The 20,506-nt window shown below is 46.9% G+C and overlaps 2 protein-coding genes across 5 annotated transcripts in view; one reads left to right on the forward strand and one right to left on the reverse strand.

Annotated features, from left to right (window-relative positions):
• Positions 1 to 20,506, reverse strand: part of LOC138452988 (NACHT, LRR and PYD domains-containing protein 3-like) — a 415,916-nt gene that overhangs the window by 362,974 nt on the left and 32,436 nt on the right. The window lies entirely within an intron of this gene.
• Positions 1 to 20,506, forward strand: part of LOC138452987 (NACHT, LRR and PYD domains-containing protein 12-like) — a 468,167-nt gene that overhangs the window by 145,262 nt on the left and 302,399 nt on the right. For all 4 annotated transcript variants that reach the window (XM_069605368.1, XM_069605370.1, XM_069605367.1 and 1 more), the window contains exon 4: positions 505 to 2,182. In XM_069605368.1, coding sequence (XP_069461469.1) covers positions 505 to 2,182 — 1,678 coding nt within the window. The remainder of the gene's footprint in view (positions 1 to 504; positions 2,183 to 20,506) is intronic.

The raw sequence follows: 20,506 nt of genomic DNA on the forward strand, positions 1-20,506 counted from the left end.
GGAGCCAGTGCAGTTCGGTGAGGGTCAGGGTGATGTTGTCTAATTTGAGGAGTCCTTTCATAAGTCGTGCTGCAGCATGAAGGACACATCTCAGGGGTGCCAGGGTAGTTGCTGCAAGGACTTCCAAGAGGGCATTGCCACCATCCAGGTGGGAGAGGACCAAGGCTTGGACAGCAGATCTGAATTGTTTTATGAGATGAATGGCTTCATTTTCTGCAGGAGAGAAAGTTGGCACCGAGCCGTCTGTGTCTTCCTTGCTATGTGCTGTTTGAAGGAGAGGTCCCTGTCGGTGTCATTATATATTCACAAGATCATGACTACGAATAATACACAGCCAACTAGAAAAGATTTCTAAATAAGAGGCCAAGGTGCCAATGAGAAATGCTAATTCATCTGCTCTGTGAACTAATTTCAATGCCTATTTATTGCAATTGCAATGCAAAGTTAACCTAATTGTGTGCTGTTTTTAATAGCTTCACTTCAGTCTCCCATATCCTTTTACAGTAGGTCACAAGAAACGATATGTGGCGAGTGTAATGGAAAAGATCAGAATATTGCAAGCAAAGAACTGCAGCAGTGGCCAGAGTTTGGATCTGAAGGAAAGATACACAAAGCTGCTAAGTGTGCACTATTATGAAGGGACGGGGCATGAAATGATATCTACTGGACGGAAGCACTTTAGTATCAGGTCCTCTCGAGTGACCGATTCCCACACAGAGGTTGCCAAATTATTTGAACCGGACGAACGTGGATGCAGGTCCAGAATTATCATCCTCCAAGGTGCACCGGGGATCGGAAAGACAACAGTAGCTATGAGGATTATGCAGGACTGGGCGTCAGGGGAGCTTTTCCAGGACCGGTTTGATTATGCGTTCTATGTCCCCTGCCGGGAGATCGCCCAACTATCTGGACAGACAACCTTAGAGGACCACCTCTTTCAGAGCTACCTTGAGATTTTTGAACCAGTTGGCCAATTTATGATAGACCCAAAGAAACTGCTCTTCATCATCGATGGTCTTGATGAACTAAAGTTTGGCTTACGTGAAGATGATGGGAATACACCAATGGAAAATAAGCACCTCAATTCACTAAGGAAAAGGTTATTCAGCAATTCATACACGATAGTAACTACACGGCAAACGTCTTTGGAGAAATTGGATATGTTTGGGTCCCCCAGGCGTTTCGTAGAAATTCTTGGATTTTCAGAAGACGACAGGAAGGAATATTTCTCTTTGTTTTTCAGGAATGAAAAATTAGCGATGGAAGCTCTTCATCTTGCTAAAAAAAGTGAAATCTTTCACACTATGTGCTTTGTCCCAATTCTTTGCTGGATATTCTGCTCCGTGGTACACCAACAAAATGAGAAGCGTGAAAATCTCACATCCTCTTCCGGAACTTTAACATCAGTCTACGTATTATTTCTCTCCAGTTTATTAAAGCAAATGAAGAGTGATTTGGCAGGGCTCAGGAAACTGTGCACCTTAGCCAAAGAGGCGACTTTGGAGAAGAAGGTAATGTTTGATGAAGAGGATTTCAAGAAACATGATTTTTTTATTTCAGACATTCAGTCACTCCTTCTGACAAATAGTGTGTTCATTAAAGATGACAACTGTCAGGTCTATAGCTTCATCCACTTGAGCTTGCAGGAGTTTTTTTCAGCACTATTCTATTTTTTGGAAGATCATGAAGACATTGGATCAGGAAAACCAGTGGCTCTGCCGGAAGATGTGATCAATTTATTGGAAGCGTATAGGAAAGAAAAACAAATGCACCTAGAGCTTACCGTACACTTTCTGTTCGGCCTTCTCAATGAAGGTGTACTGGGCCAGATGGAAAAATGCTTGGGATGGAAGATTTCATCAGAAATAAAACCTGCTCTACAGAGGTGGGTAATCGGAGAGCTTGAACGAGGCTCTGGTGCGGCCCAAGAGAACCTGATGGACATCCTGTACTGCTTGCACGAGATTCATGATGAAGATTTTGTGAGGATCTCCTTGCAGAATCTTAGAGACATTGATGTTGGTGGCTTCGGAAAACAGATGAATAAAATGGATTTCAGAATCTTCATCTTTTGTTGTAAGAACACGGACAAAGTTCACAATGTTCGCATCTCAAACTACTCGATGGAGCTGGAAGAATTCCAAACCCTCCTCCCCTGGCTGCTGACATGTTCAAGTCTAAAGTAAGTGTTGCCTTTTCCTTTTTATACTTTTACATCTTTAGTGTGAGCATTTAGTCTTGTTCCCCGGCAACAGCTTTCCTACAAGTGAACATGTTAGGGGCTGACTACACAAATGTGCTCTTCCCCCCTGTACACAGGCATAATGTTGCACACAGTACAGTACATATAAAATATTCGCTTTTAGATCCAAGCCGCTGAGTCAATGGGTATCCGCCTCTCATATCCTCAAGTGATGGGTGTGAAGGATTGCCATCTGGCAAAGGTGTAGAAGCCTTGGCTTTTTAAAAATGTTCATTAAATTAATAAAATGATGCCAGTAATTGCATTTCAGAAAGGCTAATCTATTAATCAGGCTCCCCTTTCATAAGCTCCTTGCAAAAAGCATGGTATACACATGTACCCTGCTGGTTGAATAGCCTAATCTGCCGCACCTGATCTATTAATGTCACAGAGCAGATCCATAGGTCAGAGGTGTCCATTTGACAACTACATTGACAGCCACCCCTGTACAGCCACCCTCAAATTATGAGCCTACTGTTCTGGTGGCACATTCAACTTTAAATATAAGCAATATTGAGTTAGGGTATGGTGAATGATATTTCTCATAATTATCACATCCACATCAAATTCGTATCACGCATGTGTCAGCCCTGTGATCCCAGTTCAGATGCAGAATGATTATGTGTATTCCCTCCAGCCAAGTTGTCCTGCTGCTGCCAACAAGACGGTAACCTTGAGACCTGCCTCTCTTTGTTCTTTTGTGAGGGCAGGTAACACTCTCTCCAGAAGACTGCCACACCACAGGAAGCTGTCCTGGTAACAGGAATCATAGGGCACACCCACTCACAAAAGGAGTAGCCTCACACTAGGGTGCTGCATAGCAAAAGGGGCTTTGGGTCTATTGAGATGGGAAGGGGGCAGGGCTAGTGCAGACAGAGGGAGCTCTTGACAGCTGGATGAAGGTTCCACCATCTTCTTTCTATCTGCCTCTATCTTTGCTTCCCATCCTCCTCACTTCATGTACGCTAGGCACTTTGGGGTTGATGTCAAAAGGACAATTCCACTTATTCCAAGGACAGGGATTGGGCCCTTTGAGGAACCTGAGGGCATCCTTACTTCTTTTCCCGTTGTATCCTCCTCTCGGGTGGCCAGGGAAAGGCCCTTGCTTTTGGATCCTGACCCTGGGGGTGGATATGCGAGGGAGGATCCTCGCCTGGGTGTAGGTGACTTGGGTAGTGGGGAGAGGAAGTCCTTAGGTGAGACATGGTATGCCCCGTTTCCTTTTCATACTGAACCCTCTATCGCTCAAGCCTTAGTAGGCTATTGTCAGCCCTTTTTCTGTTCATCCCTTAAAACACTCCCCAAGAAACACCAGTTTGACACTGGGACGAGAAAGAGACCAAATAGAGAGACACATCCTCATTTTGGTCATACACACACATATCAGCCCCAGCTGTCTACTGAGACGAGAAGGACGGCAACAAGAGTAAGGCAGAGCTACCGTTCCAATAGTAAGCGGTCTAGTCTTTTCCAGACTCATCATGGTGGCAGGAACTTTAAAAGCTGACATTGTTTTGGAAATGGAGTCAGCTATGGAAGCATAGCTACAGACTTCTGTGTGCAGGCAGCCCTCTCCGGATCGACGGTGTGGCAAGCGCGACGCTCAAGACCCATTGAAACATGCAGAGTTTATGCAAAGGGAAGCGAAGCTGAAGGACGCTGGAAGCCGGTGGCAGACCGCAAGAGGGAGACCGTCCCAACGGAGCAAAGGGGTCGCAAGAGTCTGCAGGAGGAGCATCGCTGGGTGAGCGGAGCCACGAGAAGCTGCTGGGAGAGAAAGTGAGGTACCGCACTGAAAGGAGGGAACTCGTGGTGGGCGAGGACCTTGCAGAAGAGTCGTACGCTCCAACCAGTGAGTGTACGAAGACGGGGGAACACCAGGCTGCCAGGTGAATAAACCAAAGATGATTTAAACAGAAACAAACATACTTTTGAACATCGAACGAAGTGAAAGCAATTACAAGTACTTTGGAATATCGAATGAAGTAAATGCAATTATAAGTACTTTTTGATTACCAAACTAAGTGAGAGCAATTATAATTACTTTTGAATCCTGAAAGAAGTGAAAGCAAATATCAGTACTTTTAAATATTGAACGAAGGGAAAAGCAAACATAAGTACTTTTGAATCCCTAACAGAGTGGATGCAAGTTTTGAGCATTCTTGAACATTGAGCAGAGTGAAAGAAAGTTTGCGAAATGTGCATGATTCAAAGAACTGCATTATCTGCAAAATCAAGTGTTAGCAACAGCCAAGAGAGTTCAAAGAACGGTATGTCATGAGGAAACGAGCATTAGCAAGATCCAGGCGAGGGCCAGAAAGTACAACCAATGCCGAGTGGCCAAACAAGCCATGATACAAATCAGGACAGTGCGACACTGGTGAATAAAATGAAGAAGCACTGCCAAGCTGAAACAGTAGCCTAGTGTTGGTGAAAATCAGTCAAGAAGGGGTATCGGTTGCGTGACGTGTAATGGGTGGACCGTGTGGTCTGACAACTGTGCCTTGACTGAGTGCACCCCTGTATGGAAAAACCATTGAAAACACCTAGAAAGATGTTTGTGTTTTACAGTAACCTCTTATGAGTCTTTGAAGTCAAGAAACTGAACTGCTTATGTGAACTAGTGAGAGGTAACAATATCATAAGAGCTGGGAAGTATCCCAAGGAATTGATAATAGTGAGAAGAATTGTGTTGTTTTGAAAAACTGGAAGATTTGAACTCTTGGGGAAGGGAACCCCAATAACTTTTGAACTGTTTCGAACTTTGGGAAGAGAAGCCAATTACAAACCAGGAGCTGGAACTTTACTTCAAACACTATTTGTTTTGTTGCTGACATCCCTACACATTGTATACAATTAGACGTGACAGCAAGTATAGGTTTTGGATACAGACAGACATTTGCATGGACTTCCTGACACAGACTACCCGTCGTTTTCTCTAGGTAGGGAAATCCCACCTTAGCACAGGGAACGTTTGGCCTTATTCCATCTTGCTATTTAACTTAATAAAACTTTGTGAATCAAACATGAACCTGTTATCTGTGTATGCTTCCTGATGACTTCACAACCCTAAAAGCAGGCTAGCTTTTGGCCAATCGCCTGTAGACGGTTGCCTTTAAAAGAAGAGGTCTCCCACCGCTTTTAAGATTCACTGTGGAACAAACACCTAAGGAAGGTTTCCGCTGGACCTCTGTTGAGAGAGATCACTTTCCAGACCCCTCCACCAGTGTGGTGAAGATGGGTGTCCATGGCAGAGGTGAGCTCTATTCCCTACCCATCCCCAGTTCCTCTGGAAGTGTACACCAGCCTCCCTTGCATTGAGAGCTGGAGAACAAAGACTGCACTTGTCCCTGAGACCCCTGCGAGGGACTTGCAGCACCTCATAAGCCAAGACAGCCTGAATCCCTGTTTTTCATCGTATTGAACAGCTCAAACTGCCGTCAAACTGGGTTTGCTACATCTCGAACCACCAGGACTATCTGACGCTGCCTTTATCAGTCACCAAGCTCTTCCAACTCAAACTGGACGTTCAAACCGGTTTGCTGCCGCACCCTGCAAGCTGAACGCATCCTTGCCGCGGCTTGAACCGCAAACTCTTTGTTACATCTGCTGTCTTCGAACCACTGCTCCCTCCTCCAGCATCTTCACTGCCGATCATCATCGCCAGTTGACCTGACCCTGGTGGGTCATCGAGCCGTGACCAACAGACGCCACATCAAACAGTTTACACTAAACTGGGCATCCAATTGCCAACATCTTTGCTGCGTACTCGACCATCAAGCCGACCTTGGCGGCCTCACGATACACAGCCTCTCAAGCGGTTTAGTGAACTGATCCCACAGACCAGTGCATCGCCACCTCACAATCAACTCTCCTTCACACCGTAACTGTTCGACCCCTGCTCGGCGATGCTCCACATCTAGAACAACACATCCGCTGCACTCAAGCCGCTTTGAACAGCACTGAACAGCCTGGTTCCCTGTTGTTGAACCGTCAAACCATTGACCCCAACCCTGCCGGTCCATTTTGGGCCCTAGATACTGGTTAGATCACTTGTGCTCAATACATGTCCTTTTAAAGAAACATTGTGGTCTTTGAAATTACCGTTCACATCTGTATTCCCACCCAGAGTGCTCCATTCCCTCTGTTCTTGCATATTATCTTTTCTTTTCACAGGGGTTGGTTTTGTACAGTTGTTCTATTTAGTTTTCTTGCAGATGGTGTGCTTAGTTAAAGTATATATATTTGTATACAACCTCGATTGGATAAGCTTGCAGTCTCCTTTTGTAAAAAAACACATTCTTGTATTTATTTCTGAATCTGAGTTTTAAGCATGTCCTGCATTTACTGTACATCACTAATAATAGGCGTAGTTGGAGGCCTGGTGGCGTCAGAGCTGGGTCCTGCACTAGCAATCTGGATGTTCCCTGATGGTGGCAAATTGCTGCTGACTGCTTGCAGGTTCTGTGGTCATTTCTTTCTTTTACCTACCCAGTCAGAGGTTCCCTTAAACAAACTATTACCAGCAGACTTCTTGACATTATAGTCTAAAGTTGCTCTTCTACTGAGGGGAAGGCTAGCTACAGTCTGAGGGTAGAAAACAGTGTGCATTTAAATCCCCCCCCCACCATTCTGTGTGTGTATTTCATTAAACTGTTCGATCTGAGGAGTGGTGTGACTTGAAATGTTGGGTTCAGAGGTAATCTTGTTTAGTAGACCTAACAATGTGTTGTTTTCTGCTGTTAACGTTCACAAAGACATAGAACCAGGATCAGAACAACAGACAGAGCTAGGATCTGGCAGTGTAGGATGTCACAGTGGGAAAAACGATCTGCACGTCCATACCCATTCAGGGCAAGAAATTCATTTGTATCAGAACTAGTGGCTTCACTCTCACAGGCTGATGTTGGGGATACTTTCAGTACAAGATTGTTAGAGGCAACAGTTATTTTCTTTCTTAAACTTGCCATTTTCAAAAGTGCAAATCAAAGTACAAAAGTGAACATTAGCTATTGGAATGGTAAGAATACTTAATCGTAGCGCAGGAATAGTGAGTGAGCTGGCTGTTCTGTCACAAAGAGAGAAAGGGCTGGGGAGATGGCTAGGGAATTGTGCACAAGATCACACAGTGAGTAAATATGTATCAACCAACATGCAGGATACGTGCACACTTACACCCAGGATGTGCACGTTGAACATGATACATATATACAATAAGGGATGTGGGGTAAGCACTTAAAAGCTGATTATGATTACAAGGAAAGTCAGCAAGCTCCTCAACCATAATTGCTGTTACAGGTTCGGTCAGAGGTAAGCCCAAATAGAAGACAAGAAAGGTAGGTTCTGTGGGCTGACACTTCTGATTGTATTATATAAAGTATATGTTGGTATTAGTACTTTATGTTAAGTATTTTAAAGAAAATACTCACGCGGACCAGAAACACCACCTCCCTGATGATCAGAGACCCAGAAAAGGGAGGATAACGTAATACGTACAACTCCTGACAAGGGACACGTAGGGACAATGTTTATAAAAGATTAGGCCTCTTTATACGTTTGGTGGTATCTCAGTTGTAAATCCGCTGGGATGCCACCAAACTCTATTACCTTACAGGATAGTGAGGAAAATATATGCATTCACACAGCATGTGGACACAATAGCAACCAGCAGGGGACAAAGAGAGAAGCAGTGCAATGGAAAACCAGGAGCAGACTCAAAGAGGAAGTCTAGGAACATGAGCAGAGAAAAACTAAATTACAAGCCAAAAACCCCCACACCTCCCCACCCCCAGGGAAGGAAAGGAAAATGGTACACACATCAGAATTCTCTCAAAGTTACACTACACTATCGAACTGTGCTGCACAGGAATAGGAACACGTTGGCAAATGCTGATTGCAAAGCACAGGACGCCAGAAAGGGAAACCACAAAGCACGAAATACTTAAAGCACACTAAATTCGAAATCCAGGGAACAAGAAACAAGTAGCTAGGAACTAGAAACTAAGAATAAAGAACTAGCAGCCAGGGCCTGGCCGCAAACAGGAACATTGCAGCAATGATCAGCGCTGGACTGAAGCAAACTGAGACTTTTAAAGCTGGCTAATGCTCATATGATTCAGGTGTGATGCGTGCTAGCCCCTGCCAGCCACAGGTGTTCCTTATCCTCACCCAACATTGTCCTGCTAGAGTAGAGTGTGGGCAAGGCCTTCTGGCAAGCATAGTCTTTTGAATAAAGAAGCACACTGGCTGCCAAAAGCCCGAAATAGTTCCAGAAAGGAAGCACACTAGTAAATATGGGTTTAGAGTGGCCAAATCACCACAGTACTGCGTCGTACTATTCAGAAGGAAGGTCCAGTAGGAAATGGACCTCAAATCATTGCCACACATGTCAGAAACGAGCACGAAGGGATTGAAGGGAAGACTTACCTGGGCCTGGGATATTACTGAGGGTTGATTGGCGTGGCTTACTTACTATCCTCGCCAAATCTTAAAGAAAAAGTGGACTCAAAAGTAAAAGTTAAGAATGTTTATAAAAGATTAGGCCTCTTTATACGTTTGGTGGTATCTCAGTTGTAAATCCGCCGGGATGCCACCAAACTCTATTACCTTTACTGCCACGTGGTCCGGCGGTATTACCGCCCGATTACAAGTGATGGTAGGTGGTGTCAGTCCCCATTAATTGGATTCTGTTAGGCAGAAACCTGTGCGGTTCCCTCTGGGACCACTGCAAAAGATTTAAGACTACAGGTGTTTGGCAGTAAACCCACTTGGTAGCAGTCTGTACCACACAGATTCACTTGGTAGCTGTGGCTGAGCAGTCAGACTTCCCTCAAGAAGAGTTAGGCAGTATACAGAGTATTCACAATAAGTCAAGAGAACACAGTAGAACAAGTAAACGCTGACCAGGCTTGGTGTAAAAGAGATATAATTATTTATTTAAAACCACATCTAGAAAAACACACAGGCACTAATAGTAAGCAATTCAAAAACATGGTCACTAAAAGATATACACTCCCTTAAAAGAATATTAGACAAGTCTTAAGCCCCACTTATTTTCAGACAGCGGTGAGCACTTAACGTAGATGGCACTCTAATAACTCATTTTAAAAAGGGAGAGAAAAACAGAGAATAAACTGAAACAGATCCCAACACTTTTTCACGAACACACAAGAGAGGAAGGCAAAGTAACACCGTGAATTCAGAGTCAGTAGGCCGGAACCGCTTTAAGAGGATCAACCGAAATGTGTCCAAGGTCACACGGTTGCATTGCACAAGAGTCTTGTAAAGGCTCAAAAAGGAGCTGCACCAAAGAAAGGGACCAGTTAGAGGGTCAAGGCGGCCCGCCCAGTCCAGAAGGTTAAGGGGTTATTATTACCTCGTAGCAATCTTTAGAAAGGGAGGCCTGGCGGACACGGTACCTTAAAGTGGTGAGAACGCTCCAGCGGGGGCAGTTGTTCCTGGCAGAGGTTGTAAGTCAGTGCTTCATCCAGGGGAAGAGAAGATCTCGTCGTGGAGGAAGACAGGAGTCCGTGCACTGCCAGGGAAGAAACCAGCCGCAGAGTTTCTCAGGTACAAGGAGCGGTCCGGTAATTCGCGGTTCAGTGGTGAGTGGCTATCCCGCCGCCGGGGTGCTTGGCACGGGCAGTTCGACCACAAACCGGGCTGGGGTGCGAAGAAAGAAAGGAAAACTGGTTGTGCCCACCAGTCAGGGGAAGAAGCCTCTCCAGCCGGGAGATCTTCTCTGTCGTCGGGAAGTGGTGAGTCGGTTCTGCAGGGCTCCACCGGTGGTGTCGTCGTGGTAGGTCGGCTCAGCTTCTCCCTCATCGGATTCTCAGGTCCTGTGGCGACTTCTGAAGTTCCAGTCCTCAAAGCCCTGCTTTTATGCAGAAAACCCCCATTCACTCAGCCTAGCTGTCACTCAAACATGCTAAGTGGTGAGCCGGCCGGCTCACCACTTGGGCCAATCACACAAGAGTGCGACCTGAGTTACCAAGGTAACTCGGTCCAGGGTGCCTAAACCCATTCCCACACCACCTGTGGTACCCAGACAGAGTGGCACCACTTTTGGAGGCTTCTGTGGAGAAGCCCGCCAAAAAAGTGGAACAAAGGGCTTGACTTGGGTTGGAGTCACAGAAGAGAACACAAACGCCATTTTAGAATCGAGTCTTGGCAAAAAATACCAACCGGAGAATTAATATTAATTAAATAAACCGGCGGTATGTTCGAGGCTATAAGAATTAAATAATTAAAGTTGGTAGCCTCGAACAATGGGAAAATCCCATAGGAAAATATTTGCGGGCGAATATAAAAAGTAGTATCCACTGCCACCAGCCAAAACTCGATCGGGGGGGACGGAGACGTGCCCCCTCGACTAACAGACCCCGGGGCAATCGAATTGCCCCGACCAGTACGTCCACAATATGATGGTTTGTACTGGTTTCTGTTAATAATTTGGGACTAGTAAAGCCAATGGTGACTTTACATGCCCTGGGAGACAGTAGTCAGTCCCAGGGTATGGAGTCTATGGTGGGGTGTCACTATGACACCCCGGTGTTACTGCACGGAGGGTGCTGTGTAACACACATAGGAAAAACACATGAGACCCTATGGAGTAAAGGACCCCAGAGCCCATAAAACACATTAACAGTCAAAGGAATACCATTAATCATGTCCAAGAGTGGGAGGAAAAAGAGTCTCACTCTTGGCAGGAGGAAAAAAAACAAACTACAGAAATCCAGCAAAGCTGCTGGGGTACTCACTAGGTTAGGAAATTCAGCCTAAAGAGAGAATCCTCCCTAACAGATTCTATAGCAACCCAAGGGGGTTTTGGCTGTATTCTGGCCGGCAGTAATTCGACCTGAGGTAATACCGCTGAATTTACTTATTTTGGGGTGGTACGGTGGTGTAATAACCTCCAGCTTCTTGCTGGAGATTTTTCCTCCACCGCATCCCCAAACTTGCAGTTGGGTGGCGCAGTAGGGCAGCGGTAACGATACTATTGCTACATTTTTACTGCTCCACCCCACTTATAATGAAGCCCAATGTTATCTTGGTGTGCAGGACTGCAAAGCCTCTTCCCATGGAATCCACGCAGCTTGCTTGCCTCTCCCAGTCTCAAAGTTAAATATTGGCTCCTTTTTCACCTGTATGATACTCTCTGTGCTGTACAGATTGCCTTACCCGGTCTCGAAGCTCAACATTTAGCTCCTCTTCAGTCTCTATGGTACTCTCTGTGCTGTACAGATTGCCACCACTGATCTCATAGCTCAACATTTAGCTCCTTTTCAGTCTCTATGTACTCTGTGTGCTGTACAGATTGCCACCACTGATCTCATAGCTCAACATTTAGCTCCTTGTCAGTCTCTATGTACTCTGTGTGCTGTACAGATTGCCACCACTGATCTCATAGCTCAACATTTAGCTCCTTTTCAGTCTCTATGTACTCTGTGTGCTGTACAGATTGCCACCACTGATCTCATAGCTCAACATTTAGCTCCTTTTCAGTCTCTATGTACTCTGTGTGCTGTACAGATTGCCACCACTGATCTCATAGCTCAACATTTAGTTCTTTTTCAGTCTCTATGTACTCTGTGTGCTGTACAGATTGCCACCACTGATCTCATAGCTCAACATTTAGCTCCTTTTCAGTCTCTATGTACTCTGTGTGCTGTACAGATTGCCACCGCTGATCTCATAGCTCAACATTTAGCTTCTTTTTTCAGTCTCTATGGTTTTTGTATTTTATTGACTCTTATATAGCGCTTTTGTCCAAAGCGTTGTACAAAGGTAAAAACAACGGTACAAAAATAACAAAATATAAAGTAATTCAAATATCACACCAGAGAGCAAAAAATCATGGACAGTGAAGTAGGTGGGTTTTCAAAGAGACCCAAAAGAGGGAATAGACCGTGATGGATCGAAGAGAGATAAAGTAAGAATGTTCCAATGGAGAGGAGAAAGAAGCTGAAAAGAACGAAAGCGAGACTGAGCACAGGGTGGATGGGGGACAGTCAACTTAAAAAGACAGGAGAAGCAAAGAGAGCGAGAAGGAGTATAAAAGGACAGCAGAACAGCAAGATAGTCTGGAGCTAGCCCATAAAGAGATTTAAAAACTAGACAGAGTAAATGAAATTTAAGTTGGGAATGAAAAGGTAACCATCCAAAAGAGGCAAGCTATGCTGAGATGGCATTACGACAGGAGAGTAGGAGAGTACTATGGTACTCTCTGTGCTGTACATATTGCCACCACTGATCTCATAGCTCAATATTTAGTTTCTTTTTTGGTCTCTATGGTATTTTCTGTATTGTAAATATTGCCTCTCCAGGTCTCATGATTTAATATCAATCTCCTTTTTCATTCTATACGGTACTCTGTGTGTTGTACAGATTGCCTTTCCCGGTCTCATGACTCAATATCTAGCTCCTTTTTCAGTCTATATGGTAGTCTCTATCTCGTACAGATTGCCTCGGTTAGCAGGCCGTTTCTTTGTTCATTGGTCGGTGTCTCAGAAATCCTTCTGTTCCAGATTTCTCTGGGGTTGTTCCCACTTGAATTATCTTTGTAACCCACAAGATACTTGCCTTTGATTAGAACCACATGTCTTTCATCTGTATTGTATTCTGCATGCACCACTTATGTTAGCCTTCGAAACTCCATTAGATGCTTGAATAGTTTACAGTCTTGCAACAATTGTGCTCTTCGTAGGCTTTGTGAAAAAAAACTTCACTATCTCTCAGACTTGGACACTTGTGTGCCTTATTTGCTTTGTGATAAACAGCTTCTATGTGTCAAAGGTGGCACAGGACTCACTCACAGTCTCAGAGCTAGGTAAAGGGTTTATATTGAGCTTCTGGGGCGCCCTAAGGCCGTCCTTCTCTGGTTTGCACCTCCTCCCAAACCCAGGCATCCCTGACCCCCAGGTTAGTAGATCCAGAAGATTGACCCCTACTGTCTAGTTCTGCCTTCGAATGGTTTTAAAAGCCTGAAGGCAGTGCGCCTTTTCTGACTAATCTCCCTCAGGGAATTCCTAACTTTCCCTACTCTATCCAGCTGTTATTGTACTGGCGTTTGGGGAATTGTGCCTTACAGACACCCTGTTGGATTCAGTCATTGTTCTACCACGCTCACGCTCACCTCTCTCTCTTCCTTTCTAGACTCTACCCACTATCTTCCCCTCTCACTCCAATCTTCTGTTCCTCTGATGTCTCTCACTCCTTCAAGGCCTTGCTTCCACCCTTTGAGGTTACTGCTTCCTTCACCCCACTACTACTCCTTCTTCCACACTACTATTCCCACGCCCCTCCAGCATCCTACTTCTCCCTCCTCCACACTACTACTCCTTCTTCCACACTACTATTCCCACGCCCCTCCAGCATCCTACTTCTCCCTCCTCCACACTACTACTCCTTCTTCCACACTACTATTCCCATGCCCCTCCAGCATCCTACTTCTTCCTCCTCCACACTACTAGTCCTTCTTCCACACTACTATTCCCACGCGCCTCCAGCATCCTACTTCTCCCTCCTCCACACTACTACTCCTTCTTCCACACTACTATTCCCACGCCCCTCCAGCATCCTACGTCTCCCTCCTCCACACTACTACGCCTTCTTCCACACTACTATTCCCATGCCCCTCCAGCATCCTACTTCTCCCTCCTCCACACTACTACTCCTTCTTCCACACTACTATTCCCATTCCCCTCCAGCATCCTACTACTCCCTCCTCCACACTACTACTCCTTCTTCCACACTACTATTCCCACGCGCCTCCAGCATCCTACTTCTCCCTCCTCCACACTACTACTCCTTCTTCCACACTACTATTCCCATGCCCCTCCAGCATCCTACTACTCCCTCCTCCACACTACTACTCTTTCCAACAGCCACCCTCATTTTGCCCAGTACCATACATTTCACACACCCTCACACTGCAGCGCCCCTCTCATTAGCCAATCCCTCACCTTCTCCCGAAATTACCTCCACATTTTGCTGCTCCTTCCTCCCTCCTTCTGGTCTCTTGGACGTCCACTACTTGCTCCTCTGACCTCACCCGAATAATCCACCACATCATGTTACCCTCTGTACCTTTTCTGCTTCCCCTCCACTTACCATTGTTCCCCTGGCCATGGCTAATTGTGCTTTCTACGTCTACGAGATGTTCCTGGGTGGGAAAATATTAATTAGGGTGCTATGTTCCACCCACCTTCTCTGCGTGAACTTACCGTGATGCTGATAGTGGCCCTAGGCGTTCTGCGTCATTGTCCTTGTTAGGGGTGTGGCTCAGAGTTCTCCGCTGGTGAGTATTGCCCACTTGAGGATCCTGGGCCTGTTTAAATGTACCGGGTGGTCTAGAGAGTAAAGTGCTGGCTGAAGCTCATTGCTGCCAGCACTAGAGAGCATTATCCAGCTTCATTACCCACCACATAGCTGCTGCTCAGCCTTTTCACTCCCTTACTGTTGGGTCTCTTCGTACTGGTGTGGGCTTCCGCTAATACTGACACTTAGAGGGTGGCTGTCATCGACCTGAGTTGATCATGTCCTCTGGATTGTGCTGTCTCTGAAAGAAAAAGTTACTGTGAGCACTTTGCACCTGAGGTATGGAATGAAGCAAAGGTGTAATACAACACATTATGCTAACATAAGGAATTGGGACTGTATCAACATCCACTGATTACCTCAAAGCAAGAACCAGCTCTGGATTTCTTCCCGCTCTAGTCAGTTGAGGGGGTCTCCTATCCACGCTTGACAGGTGTCGGCCTTGTCAAACTCCTGTATAATTTTCTTTGATTCTTTCCTTTGTCCGTGGTTGCTGGCTGACTGCTCGCCCCACACATAAACAGGCTCTTTTGACCCTTGAACCTCTTGGGGGTATTGGTCAAATAAGGGACAATATGTGCCCAGTAGAACTTCAAGTAAACCAGGCATGATTCTCATCTTGATCTTGATCTTGTTGTCTGTAATGTAAGGGTTGCTTGGGGTTATAGATCAATGTACCTGTGTATACATTGGATTTTGTCAAACTTGCCGGATGCAGATTTTCTAAGGCAATCAGGTCAGCCTAGGCTGCACTTTTCTTGCTCCCTTAGTCTAGGAGCGCTTTCACCTGGGGACCTTGGATTTCGATAGCGAGATGCAAGTTCTGGTCAGTTTCCTCTGTGGTACATACTGCCCAGTGTGAAGAATCCCTCACTAAAACCCTGACTAAGGTCTCCTCTGAGGTCGCCATGGGAAGGCAGACGCTTCCTGATCCCAACCCTGGGGGTGGTGTATTGCGGGAGGATCACCTGGTGAGGAGATTCTGTGGGATGAAACAGTTTTTTTTCCCCTTCACAGGAAGACTCCCCAATGTACATAAAGAGGTAATAGCCCATTGCCATTCTTTTTTTAAAACACATTTTAATTGGCATTTGTATATTTAACAAACAATAACAATCTCTTCACCCTAACACTCCTACCTCCTCCTCTTTCCTCCCCATCCCCGTTCCCTCATTTCACAATTTGTTTACTAGCATTTGTGCATGATAAAACAACTCCCCTCCCACCTATGCAGCTGCTCCTCCCCTCTACCTTGCATAACGCCTCCCCCTTCCCACTCCCTCTCCTCACGGGAGCTTCAATTCTGTCGAAGAAAAGAGCTCATTTAGCATTTGGCTTAAGTCCACCGTTATTCCCTCCCCCGGGTCGCTGTTTGCCTGTAATATCTCCAATTCCGCAACCCCCACCTGCGAACATCTACCCTCACTGCTCCACAGATGGCCCCTGGGGCCTCTTCCAGGCAACAGCAAATCTCAATAGGAACCGTGCCAGCCGATTCCGCGGTTTGTGTTGCTTCCCCCTGACAGCATGCCCCACAAACACATCCTTGGGTCACATTCCAGATTGGAGTTCACTAATTCATTGATGATTGAGACGACCACTCCCCAGTAGCGTGGGACAACCACAAACCCCGAGATCATATGATCATATGAAGCTAAGCCGGAGTTACATACACTCTGTGCAGCATATTGAACTGTACAAGTTGCATTCTAGCGTTTCTCGAGACCTTACGAACCTGTTCCCACATTTCCGTCCACTCCTTTTCAGATATCTGACAACCCCCATCCTTTTCGCATTTACTTTTCACCACCAATTCTTTCAGGGGACCTCGATCCTTGCTGCCTGGTAGATGCAGGAGATTCTGGCCCTTCCTCCGGCCTGATCTAGAATCACCTGAATCAGTGGGCTTATGCCTGCTTCCTCTGGTATCTCTTTCCATAACGTCGACAGTCTTCATACCATCACCCCATATGTTAAAAAATGTCCCTTTTAGATCCTATACCGCGTGCTCCAGTCCGCAAACATCATCAGTTTCCCTTCCTCAAATAGATCCCCCACTACTCGACACCCTTTCTCCCATAACCGTCCAAACTCTACTCTCCCAATTATTTGCTGCAGCTTTAGGTCAGTGCTCCATGGCAGATCTACACTATACAACCCTGCAACATGCATCCTCCTGAGGTGCTTCTTCCACACCCCTCGTACCGTCTGAAACACATTCGTCGTCCCTTTACACCGATCGCGCACCACAACAGTTTCACACCCTGCCGAAGGCACTGGAAGGGTCCCCACCAATCCCTACAGTGACTCCCCACTGGGATTCCCCCACTCCACACTGCCTGTAGTTGAGCCACCCTCCCCATCAGTGACAACGGCAGCTTCTTCCAATGGATGGAATCTCCTATCCCTGACACGCCCTCCCTGTATTATACCCAAAGGTGTCTTCTATGTTATGGAAGACTTGAATCCCCAAATACCGAAAGGACTACCCCTCCCATCGTATCCCCCAATCTGGCAGGTGAGCCAGGTTCTCATTCCAGCTAATGGGAATAGTAGGGATTTATCGTTATTGATCCTGAATCCAGACAGCTTCCATAAGTTTCCCAACACCTCAAGCGGCATTGGCACGTTATCCTGCAGGTTCCCCACAAACAACAGTAGATCATCTGCATATAACAAAACCACATGTCTTACCCCTCCCACTAGGATCCCTGCGTCGGACATCTCCTGTCTCAGAAACCTCACCAACGGTTCTAGTGCCATAGAGAATAGGATTGGTAATGCCGGGCACCCCTGCCGTGTGCCCCTGCCAACGTCCACTGCCGTGACACCCAGTCATTTGTCTTCACCGCCGCAACCGGCCTCTTGTAGAGTAGACTCAAGCATTGACAAATATTGGCTCCAAAACCGTAGGCCCCTAGTACTCTGAGCAACTGTCAGGAGAGGACAAAGGCAGTGAATATGGCAAGGGAAATGTGCACAAGATCACACAGTGAGTCAAACAACATGCACACACGAACCAAGACACATGTACACTAAAACCCAGTATGTGCAAGTAGAGCGTGAAAACAATACAAATATATGAAAAGGGATGTGGGGTAAGCACTTAGAAGCTCCTTATGATTAAAAAGAAAGTCGGCAAGCTCCTTACCCACAATTGCTGATACAGGTAATGACAGTGCTTAGCCCACTTACAAGGCAAGCAACGACAGGATCTATGAGTATTGTATAAGATTGATCTAAACCCTCCTGCACTGCATTCAGAGAGGTGAGCAGTTGTTTAGCAACGCATTATCTACGAATATATATGCAGTATTGCACCCCGCTCGAGGACCGTGTCCACTTCATGCCTGCTCCTATCATGGCCGCCGTCACACATCATATGGAAACGAGGCTGTCTACACATTGCCAGGCAACGTTCCTTATTTACCCAGAACTCCCGCTGGCAGGCGGAAGCCGGCCCTCTCACGGGAAGGCCTGAGACGAAAAGGCCCTGTTCTGTGCCTGTTCGTGCATTGGTGCGCGGGTGCTTCCTTCTATCCTGTCTCCATCCAAGGGTAAGAGTTGAACTACCGCCCCATACATTACCCTTCTGCTGTTGTCCCAGGTATGCATAAGAGGTCCACCTAAACAATGCCATAAACTATTGGCACACCTACAAGCATTACCATCACGAACTTTGCTAAATGCAATAGCAGTCGCCTGACCCTCCCGTGAACATCATCCTTTGACACATCTGCTTCCTTCCAGCGAAGACCTGGTGGCCTGTATTGCATCCATCAGTGCGTCCAGGGTGACCCCCCAAACCCCAAGTTCTCTTTCTGTGCCCCTCCAATCTCCTGCTGCTCCGACTCTGACCTCGGGTTCTTATGTTTTGAGTCTGTGTACTTGTCTATTTTCTGCTGGCCTTTCACCATGGTGGACGGGCTCCAGCTCCAGTCTCAGTGCCGCTCTCCCAGGAAGGTTGAAGCCGCGCAATGCACCCGTTTCAAGGCTCCCCACTCTCTTGTCTCTTCACATGAGTCTGCACTACTCTTTTCTGCAGCATCACCTAGGGGCCCCTTGCATCCTCTGCTTCTTGATACTCCCTTTATTTGGGCTAATTACCAGCCCGGCATGCCTCCTGGCCCCTCTCCAATAATAAAGAGCCTCCCCGCGGGCCTCCTGCCTCAAACCTCAGTCCCACCGCCCCCCACAGGGGGAAAAGAAGCCCTCCCCTGTAGCGTTTGCTCTCCGGGATATCCAGTCCACTCTGCTCCCACTCCTCAGCCCACTGTCTCCAGAGGCTTCACTCTGCGCTGTGCAGTGCAGCTACTCACCTCCCTCCTGCTTGGTGCTCCCTTCCCCTTCTTCTCACCTGTCCTCTGTGCCTCCCTCTGGCGTTGTGTGTTGTTCTCCACCACGCGAATCTGCAGCTGGGGGGATTTAATGCCTTCCCTTAGGTTCCTATCCAAGTATGCAACATTGCTCACTTCACAGGCTGTCCCTCCACCGCCTAATTGCTGTCAACTTATTGTAGGGCCGATGGATGGCCCTCTGCATGCACTTGACCACGGAGTGCTGAGGATATCTCGGCTCAGTTGCTGTCCCAGTGTGGCTTCCTAATCAGGCTTTGCATACAGCCACTGGTCTTTGCTGGTCTGCAGCCATTTTCACTGCTGCGGTCTGGGGGCGCTCCAACCCCCAGCAAGCTCCAACTCCCTTTCTCAATGCCGGCTGTGAGCGTGACCACAGCCTCTTCCCCACCGCAAAGTAGCCCGGGTCGGCTGGCCTCCTCCTGCCTCTTTCTGGGCCAGCAGGGATGTTTTCTCCCACACTCTGATCCCTGGAGCGGCTGCAATCCACACCCGCCACCATCTGTGCTGGCGGTGGTCCCTGCTCCACCCTGCCTCGTTCCAATAGTGAGGCAGGTCAGGACTTCCTTTCCCTCTTCAGTCGATCTGCAGTGCCCCGGGCCTCCTTGATCTGCCCTCCAGGGGCCGTCGCTGGCTCAGTGAATTATGGCGGCCATCTTGCGGCGCTGCTGGTGTCATTCACGCCTGTTCTGTGCCAGCAATTTTCTCTGCACAGCTTGGTTTATGTTCCTGTACAGAGGTGCCCACAGGTGCCTCACAGCTTCCCATGCATGGATCTAACAATTTAATCAAACAGCATCACTGTTGGTAAGGATTTAGCCAGTATAATGCAGGGCGGCAGCGGGAGGCTCTGTAATACCGTTTCATCCCGGCTACACCCCTTCCCCCCTATCCATCCCTCCCCCTATTGCCATTTTAATGTCTCTAAACCCTATATTAAATCTAGGGTTGTGAACCCTATGTTTGTAGAGTCTGACCAAACTTCACTAAAGGAAAGATCTTTTTGGGTATCCCAAAATAAACACGTTCAGGCATAATGAAATGGCGTCTTCAATAAACCATCTTCCTCTGTAACAGCTACTTCCTATAGTCCCCCTCTTAAGAACTGTAAGGGAATTAAATTTACCCTTGCAAGTCATTCATAAGTTGAAAAAATGAACTTTGTTAAGAGAAACTACAAGTCCCTAAAGGTAATGAGTCGAGGAAGAAGGCTGAAGAGGCACACAGATGTAGTCGGGCAATTAAGTCTAGTAGCCATTGCAGTAGTCAGGCAATTGAGTGTACTAGTCCACACCTGCAAATTATCATAGAACCTGGGAGGCTTATAAGGCCCCCTCAGGGAGAGAAAGGATGAAGCAGTGGAAGGAGCTGGAACGTTGGGTGGAGTGCAGGCTGCGGTAGTGGAAGCAGAAGGAAGACACAAGCCTGGTAAACCAAGCAGAAGTGGGAGAACAAGAGGGACACCGGAACAATATTCTGAGAGAGTCCTGTCCTTCCAAACTCTGAAGTGCAGCGGAAGACGTGTTGGAGGAACATGTTTCTGAATGTGAGCCCGTTTGCCAAGCTTCTGGCATGTTGAATCCTGAGGCAA

Source organism: Ambystoma mexicanum, chromosome 4p (genome assembly GCF_040938575.1).
Source record: "Ambystoma mexicanum isolate Mex_15411 chromosome 4p, UKY_AmexF1_1, whole genome shotgun sequence".
Taxonomy (NCBI): Eukaryota; Metazoa; Chordata; class Amphibia; order Caudata; family Ambystomatidae; genus Ambystoma; species Ambystoma mexicanum.